At 36.2% G+C, this 8,636-nt stretch overlaps 2 protein-coding genes across 3 annotated transcripts; one reads left to right on the top strand and one right to left on the bottom strand.

The window, feature by feature from the left end:
- Nucleotides 1–891: 891 nt before the first annotated feature.
- On the bottom strand, nucleotides 892–3,325 carry LOC108195434 (pentatricopeptide repeat-containing protein At1g66345, mitochondrial). Of its 2 annotated transcripts, none has more exons than XM_017362497.2 (2): nucleotides 1,337–3,325; nucleotides 892–1,255 (listed from the first exon to the last, which is right to left on the bottom strand). In XM_017362497.2, exon 1 carries the CDS (start codon nucleotides 3,237–3,239, stop codon nucleotides 1,602–1,604), a length of 1,638 nt encoding a protein of 545 aa, XP_017217986.1. In that variant the 5' UTR covers nucleotides 3,240–3,325; the 3' UTR covers nucleotides 892–1,255; nucleotides 1,337–1,601. The 2 variants fall into 2 exon arrangements, with proteins under 2 accessions (XP_017217986.1, XP_017217916.1); XM_017362427.2 differs by having other exon boundaries at nucleotides 892–1,207.
- A 3,333-nt stretch (nucleotides 3,326–6,658) lies between these two features.
- LOC108205190 (HMG-Y-related protein A) lies at nucleotides 6,659–8,045 on the top strand. The gene is made up of 2 exons (XM_017375031.2): nucleotides 6,659–6,830; nucleotides 7,299–8,045. The coding sequence occupies exons 1-2, from the start codon at nucleotides 6,780–6,782 to the stop codon at nucleotides 7,794–7,796; spliced, it is 549 nt and encodes a 182-aa protein (XP_017230520.1). The 5' UTR covers nucleotides 6,659–6,779; the 3' UTR covers nucleotides 7,797–8,045.
- The last annotated feature ends 591 nt before the right edge of the window (nucleotides 8,046–8,636 follow it).

Here is an 8,636-nt window from a genome sequence, read left to right as displayed (position 1 = left end):
ATCGGAAATATGCATATATTTCACCATATTGTTGACCAGAATACCCTCTTAAGCTAAATACTGAAGCGAACTAAATGTTGGATCGGGGCATCTTGAGATGATGCGGGTGTTTGGCGGACGGTGCTTCTCTTCTGCTTTTGTGGGATGGTATGGGTAAAGAAGGTGGTGTGTGACTTATACGTACTCTTCATCGCATTTATCATTTTTTTTTTTCCATTTAAAGTAACAATTTGGGGGCAATTTTAATTTTAATTTTGCAAAAGAAAATTCTATAATAATTTATTTTACTTTTTGTCTTACTCTTGTAAGATTAAAGTATTAAACATTCTATTGACTTAAAATAAAAAGTCTGAGTCCCTGACATAGTCATTGGGTTAACTGGAGTGTAGTAGACTAGTATTATAACGAATGATAACTCATTTAATTAGACATCTTTTCATTATTTAATTAGGACTTAAATATTATAAGAAAAGGGATATATAATTATAATGAGCTGACCAATATAAAATTAACACAAATTATCTGGGATGACTAATTCATAAAAATTCCACAATGACTCTTTCTCAGCACGAAAGGCTCTGCAGAAACTGCAAGATCACCAGACCCGCCATGGCTATACGGAATTGCAAGGCTTTACCTTAACAAAAATAACACTAAACTACCGATCCACACACTTTATGAAACAAGGTCCTCCTCTGAACAAACCCGCAAGTATGCTAGTTGCTAGGCCCTCTAAGGTCGCTAAAGACACCACCCACTGCAGTCAATCCCACTCCAATAACTTATATGTTGAACGAAAATCAAACCATTAATAATGTAAAACACCTTCCAGGTAATAAAATTATCCTTTAGTCCTATTGCGTTAAATTTTGGACTTGAATGAGAAGGGAGTGGGGTTCAAACCATGTCCATATAATTTCCAAAAATAGATAATATCTACCACAATACCACGTTCTTATTATTTTTTTAATACATACTGTAGAAAGTAAAAAAAATCCACACTTTAAAGTGCTTTGGACGCATAATTAAATTAATATCTAACTCTACTTACTGGGGAGTGTAAAGCAAGTGCCGATTTAAAAAAAAAAATCCCAAATGCAGTCGCTCTTGACCATGATCCTTGTTCAATTCTCGCGATTTTTCTACTTCAACATCAAACTTGAAGATCGCTTGTGAAAAACTTTATTTTCTGAATTACCTAGACTGCCTGCGTGATTAGTTAAATGTTATTGGCATCAGAACTTCACAAGTCAATCTGTATATAATATAAAAAAAACTATTAGTGCTCCACAACTCGAATCGACAATAATGGGTAATTCTACTCATTTAGGATTACCTGAAAGAAGCCACGTTGATTAAATATTTAAAAGAAAGTAAAGCCTCTGAAGTCTTGACATCCCAGGCGATGCTTTTTTCATGTTAACTGGAACGGTAGAGGCCTCACCGGTCTTGGGCTCATAACTCCAAGATAACAGGGTCAATCTGGATCCGAATCCTTGGAAGCAAGTGATTATAAATTCTCAGCAAATAAGTAAACCACCTGCTGTATTCATCCATCATCAATGCCCATTTGCTTTATGCTAACATTGATCATCAAACCTCTAACTTTTTGCTACATCACGTAAATGAGTTTCAATACTAGCTGTATGTCCACTATCAAGCATTTCATGATATAGTTGGTCACCTCTTACTTTGGATCCCTTCTCAATATGTGCATTTATTAAATTCTCATATGTGTATGAACATGGATCTAATGATTTATCTTTCATTGCCTTGAAATATTTCTCTGCTTCTTTCAAATCTCCACAATGGCAAAGTGCTGCAATTATGGAAGCAAACACCGAAGTACTTGGAGGTAATGACTTGTATTCCATTTCGTAATAAAGCTTGAGTACTCCTTCAAGGTTCCCTTCTTTTTGATAGCCTGCAATGAGATGAGTGTATGTGAGCTCATTCGGTAAGAATCCCTTTTCCAACAGAGAAGTTAGCATTTCATCAGCCCGCTTAGTGAACCCATTATCAGACATCTGATGAACCAACTCATTAAAAGCTGCACAACTGGAAACCAAACCAGCATCTATCATACTTTCACAAAATTTCAAGCTATCTTCTAATCGACCAGCTCGAGAACAACCCAAAATAAGATGATTAAACGTCTCATCATACGGTTTCAGCCCCACATTTTCCATTTCACAGAACAACTCAATCGCTTCCTCAACCTTTCCCTCGTCACAGTACGCCCCTATAAACAAAGTATGCACAAATGGATTTGCACTAAAACCCCTTCTAGTCATCTCTCCATAAACCCTCAAAGCTGACGCCAAATCCCCACTCTTAACTCTAGCTAAAACAATTAAACTATATGCAACGGTATCAAGAATCATATTCTTCTGCAACAACCACTTCAAAATACCCAACCCTTCTTCAATCCTCCCCTCATCAATCATCCCGTAAATCAGACAGGCATTAACAACCACTACAGCTGAACATTTCTTCCCATGAATCCTCTTCACAACATCCACAAACCTTCCTAACCTCCCTTCTTTACACAAACCACTAACCATAACTTTCATCGTGAATTCATTCGGACAAATCCTCCTTTCCATCATACCCTCATAAACCTTCCAAACCAACCCTGCACTATCCGATTTCAACACCACATTAATCAAAGTATTATAACTAATCACACTCAAATTAAACCCCTTTTTATCCAACAACTCGCAAGCACTAACAGCATCATCAATCATTTTCAACTTAGCACAACTTTGTACAAACAAATCGAAAACAAAAGGGGTTGATTCACAAATCTCATAGCTATCAAACAACAAATCAAGAACCATAATACCTGAACTAGTTTTCACAATCACCGATTCAAGCAATGCTTGAGCATCTTTAACAAGCTTGGCATGGGCTAAAATGTGAATTGTGACACAATAATCAAACGGGCTGTGCTGAATTTCAAAATTAAGAGCAGCCCAGTGGAAGAACTTGAGAGCACAATGGGCATCATGGGGTTGTTTAAGTTGGAGTAATATTTTTGGGATGATTTGGGTGTTTTTATTGAGGTTGAGATTGGTAAATTGTTTAGTTGGAGTGGGAAAGTTTGAGCCTTTTCTAAGGGACCCGCATATGGAGGCGATGATTTCGGGTTCAGGTGGAAGAGCGGTGTGGATTAGTCGGAGGGCAGCGGCGGAGATGGACGGAGAAAAGAGCGGACGGAGTCGAGGTAAGCCTATCATTTTCACCGGGTGGCAACCAAATAGAGAGCACAAAAGGCCCTCCGGCCGGTCTTTTTGTTCGAACCGAACTTCTTAAAGTCCGGGTTAAGACGGGACTTTTCGATAAAGAATCGTGTTCGTGTCAGCAATCGGATCGATTTCGGATTAAGATAAAATCACTTAAAATTAACTGTAAATTGAAGTTATTAGAATTGAAATTTTCATTTCATTTCAATCAGGTGATTTTCGATTTTTTTCAAATTTTATCTGGATAAATTGGGTTGCGGGTTCCAGTCGAATTTTGAGTCATGTCTGATGTTGTCATCCTAACTAACATCAGGTTTTTATTGAATTGGGTCATGCCATGCTTTACATTAATATATATATATAGCTTTTGAAAGTCATAGTCCGAACTCCAGACCCAAACTGAACCAGTTTTAAACCAGAATACCACCTCCTTGTTGGTATCATTTTGTTAATTTTTCGATCCAAAAAATATATATCATTTTATTTATATTGAAAAAATGGTTAACCATATTTTGACCCTAAACCATTTTTTACCCGAACAAATTTTAAACTATATTTAACTAAATATTGATCAAATATGGTTTCAGGTCATGATCAAAACCAAATTTATTGATCCAAAACCAATCCATATCCATTTTATATCATGTCTAGTTTAAACAAATGCAAATAAATATATCCATAAATGTATCACATTATATACCTGATATTGGGAAAGAGAAATATTAAAGATCTCAAAAATATTTTTAAATTTTAATTTACAATGTTTTGATGCATATCCTTATATATAATAAGTGTAAAGGGGAGAATTTGGTCGCACTATTTTAATACTACCAAAAGTTTATCATCCTCAGAGCATATACATGACAAATAAACACCGTTAGATTTTAAGAAAAATTTTGTCCTATCCTATGAGCCAAATGATATCTATTTGCATAATTATGATTTATTTTATTAATCTAAAACAAATTATGCGTTTCACATGTTTATGATTCTTTTTTTTATGATGCAGGAAACGAACATAAAAACTTTTTCTTATTCCTAAACAAATTATGTCTCTTGCTTGCATGTTTATGATGCGTTTTCTTAATCGAAAACAAGTTATGACTACCAATTTTAATTCTGGAATCATATTACCTCCGTCCCAGCCAATTCTTTACGTTTGGTTTGGGCATGAAGGTTAAAAAATATGTATAATTTAGTGGAAAAGATAAAGAAAAGTTGATATTACATATATAACCCTCTCATACAAGTACAAATCAATCAAAAATATTATACATAGCAGAATCATTAACATCCACTACAATACCAAAATCTTACAAATATAAACTTGCTAAGATCTTGAACACAGATCACTCCACGTTAGGCTCACCAAACTTTTTCTCCCGTCTCTATAAAGTTAGAGACCCCCTTGCCAGAGGATGTATAAAACACTAAAATAGATACGCATCTAAAAAATACAAGCAAGCGATCAATTTGATAGATCCACAGATTCAGACTTCACTAATCTCTTTAAGAGGAGAATGAGTTTTTTTCCCCACTCAAACATAGCTAGATGCCGATTTTTTGCACATACCTCGAGGGCACAACATTGAAGTAGTTCAATAATTTACATCCACGCTTCATCAATTCATGGGCGATCCTAATAAACTAAATCCGATTCTCAAGCAATCGAAAAGGGACAAAGATGATAGCCTCACTAATGACGGTGAGACAAAGATGTTCAAAATCATTACATGAATTTTTAGCAAGGTTTAAATCGGAGGCGGCTGAAATCCCCAACCTCATTGATAAATTGGCCTTCAACTACCTAGCAGTCGGGGTAGACAAGTTCAGGTATGACTTACTATTAGAAAAATTATTCGACAAAAAACCTTGAACATTACAAGTCCTAATGTCAATGTTTGAGTACATGATAACTCTCTAGGAGGCGGTTGGTAGCATTCACATCTCCTTGCCATGATCTCGCCTGTGGGACTAGATCTTGTATCTCCGCTCTCAATGGACCAATAAAAGGCCAGACTCAAGGACCTCGCAAGAAAAGCAAACATCGAAAGATGAGCATACTGGTCTCGTTCAAATGGTTCTACACTCCTCAAGAACATCCTAAATTCACTTGACCGTGGTTTCCTCGGTCCCCTAGAGGACATAAAATTCTTGAGGTTAAACATGAAAATCACATATATACACCTCAAGATGAGCACGCTAGTATGCTGGTATAACTAGACCATGGTCTCCTCATACCCGAGAGAGGACAGAGAATTCTCGAGGCTACACACGGAAATCACTTATGTATGTCAATCCTCAAGACTAATTTAAGCTATTCAAAAGCTCATGAATTCTAATAATGCACCAAGCTCCAAATAATGCGATTATCAAGAGGACAACGACTGTATCACAAAAAGATGCTATTAGTTTCGAAATCTCATTGGAAATAAAATTCAAAATTTACAACTCATGCACTTCCGTCATTTAGAGAGAAGAACCAGCCCACGACAGCTCTCGACAACTCTAAGGTTCAGACATCCGATATAACAAAAGAAAAAAAATGTTAGAGACCCCAAAAAATATTTTTATTTTTTCCCTAAATCTTAGTTGAATTTTTATTTTTTCCCCAAATCTTAGTTGAAAATGCTTGACTAGTTTCATGCACATTAATAACAATGAGACATCCTATATACACATAGATCATCCAATTAAAATCAATCACTTGTCTCGCACGTTATTTGAGAATAAAATTGGAATATGTAACATTATCCATCTAGAAATTAGAAAAGGAAACACATCGTAAAACTTTTCTACCGGTACGCCTTACGCACATGATATTTATACAAACAATTAAAGAATTTCAAATAATTTAATAATATGGATCATAATTTTTTTCCTGAAACTTAATCGATCAATCTCTACGGTTAATAAAATATAATAAAATAATATGATTATAAAATCAATACTCTTTAACTTAAATTTATATAAAAATATTTTATTTTAATATTTTAATATTATTTTTCGAATTTATACGATCTTATTGTTGAAAGACATCTATCGAATATGAATATAGACGTCGCTGGAAAATCTTGTTATCAATTAATATTAAAATAGAGAAAATCTTGGTGAGGCTCGATAAATTGTACGAGATCTAAGGCCTGTAATCTGTATTGTCCAACACAACCCAATGGCTCCGATGAGCCCAAGTCAACAGCCCAAAGCCGTAATATATATTCATTACCAATGGTAATCCTGTAATTTCACTAGCCCATCCATTTCAATGACAACCACCTCACGCTCTCTCAAAGCCCGCCACGTCATCGATCCGCGTCAAACTCCCCAAACCACCCTACACCGTCCGATTAAAACCCAATAAGAAGATCACAGCCGTCTATCAGCTCACAAGAGCTGTTTTGTTTTTTCACTCATAAATCTCTTCTATTTGTGCAGCTGTTACTGTGCTTTTCAAAACTCACTCCCTCACTGCTTTCTTTGATTTCTTCGCTTAACTGTGTGTGTGTTTTAGTGTGTGAAGAAGCAAGCTCATCAATGGCTACTGAACCTGTCTCTAAGCCTCCTTCTCTCCCTCCTTACCCCGAGGTATCCTCACACCTATACTTACACTTTTCTTGCTTAGTTTGACTTGTATGTATGTGTGATATATATATCTGCGTGTTAAAGTTTAGTTCTTTTTGATTTGTATAAAGTTCTGCTCTGTGTATGTGAGTGAGAGAGAGAGAGAGAGATTTTTGTTGTTGATCTGGATACATGTCTGCTCTGTGTGTGTGTGTGTGAGAGAGAGAGAGAGAGAGAGAGAGAGAGAGAGAGAGAGAGAGAGGAGGGAGATTTATTGTTAGTTGATCTGTAAATAAATGTTAAAAAATTATGTATTTTTTTGTGAAAATAGTGAGATTTGGCGGTAATCTGTAATTTGTATGTGTGTTGTTGTTTGATCTGTAAATATATGTGAAAATAACTGAATTTTTTTGTGCTAAAATTAGTGAAATTAGGTAATAATTTTGAGTTGATATGCTGTGTATGTATTGATGAATTGTGTGATAATTGTAGATGATAATGGGAGCAATTGATGCGCTGAAAGAGAAAGAAGGCTCCAACAAGTCATCAATAGGGAGACACATTGAATCCACATATGGTGATCTGCCAGCTGGACACCAGAACTCACTCACTGAACATCTCAACAAGCTCAAAGAAGATGGTGAACTTGTGCTTGTTAAGAATAACTATATGCGCCCCGACCCCAATGCCCCACCCAAGCGTGGCAGGGGCCGTCCACCTAAGGCCAAGGACCCGAATGCTCCTGAGACGCCTGTTGCTGCTCCTGCTGCTGCTGCTGCTACGGATGCTACTGCTGCTCCTACTGCAGGGACAGATGGGCCTTCGAGAGGCCGGGGACGTCCGAGGAAGGACCCAAATGCTCCTCCCTCGGCCAAGAAGGCTAAGACGGATAAGCCCAAGGATCCGACCCCATCAAAGAGCGGCAGACCTAGGGGTAGGCCCAGGAAGGTTCAGCCTGAGTTGGCACAAAATGGTGTTGAAGCTAATTGATCATGACCTGACTTTACCCAACCTGGTTTCATGTTATGTAGTGTTGGTAGTTATTGTTAGTAGTAATATTAAGTTATGTCTATGTTATGACTCTGGTATGTCGAGAATCTCTAGGGTTTGTTGTTGTTCATGTGTTTGTTGAATTCAGATAAGTTAAGTTTGGTGCATTTGTAGTGGAGATGACTATGTTTATGGGGATTTGTCATAATTGCTTATGTAATGGTTTATGGATGATTAGTTGAGATTGTACTCCCTCCGTCTCAATTTATAAGTCCAGTTTGGAAAAAAAAATTGTCTCAGAATACTTGTCCCTCTCTTCCTTCAATACAAATTTATCTACATATTAATTGTGATTTTTTTGAAACTCACCATTATTCTCATTTCTCAATGCACTAAATCCCTATATTTATTGTGATTTTTTTGAAACTCAACAATATTCTCACTTATCAATGCACTAATTAATGATACATGAGATAAGATTCCATTAAATCAACTTTTTTCTTAATATGTGTGTTTATTCTAAAATAGACTTATAAATTGAGACGGAGGGAGTAAATTTCTAGCTGTTGTGCTAGTTGTGGTTTTATTAATGTTTATGTTTGCTTAGATTGGTAGTACTTGCAAGATTTGAATGTTTTTGAATTTGGGGGTGTCATTGATTCTCTTGTAGTTTGAAAAGTGTAGATTCTGCCTTATCCATATGGTTTGTTGATGACCCATCACATTCATGCTTACAATGACTGGATCAGATTGTACTACTATTATTGTGTGCTTGGGAATGTTGTAGGGCGCACTTGATAGAGATGCAACATGATGAATGAAGGATCAATGATGTAGACA

This window comes from Daucus carota, chromosome 1 (genome assembly GCF_001625215.2).
Source record: "Daucus carota subsp. sativus chromosome 1, DH1 v3.0, whole genome shotgun sequence".
Lineage (NCBI taxonomy): Eukaryota > Viridiplantae > Streptophyta > Magnoliopsida > Apiales > Apiaceae > Daucus > Daucus carota.
This window is presented reverse-complemented; position numbering and strand designations above follow the sequence as displayed.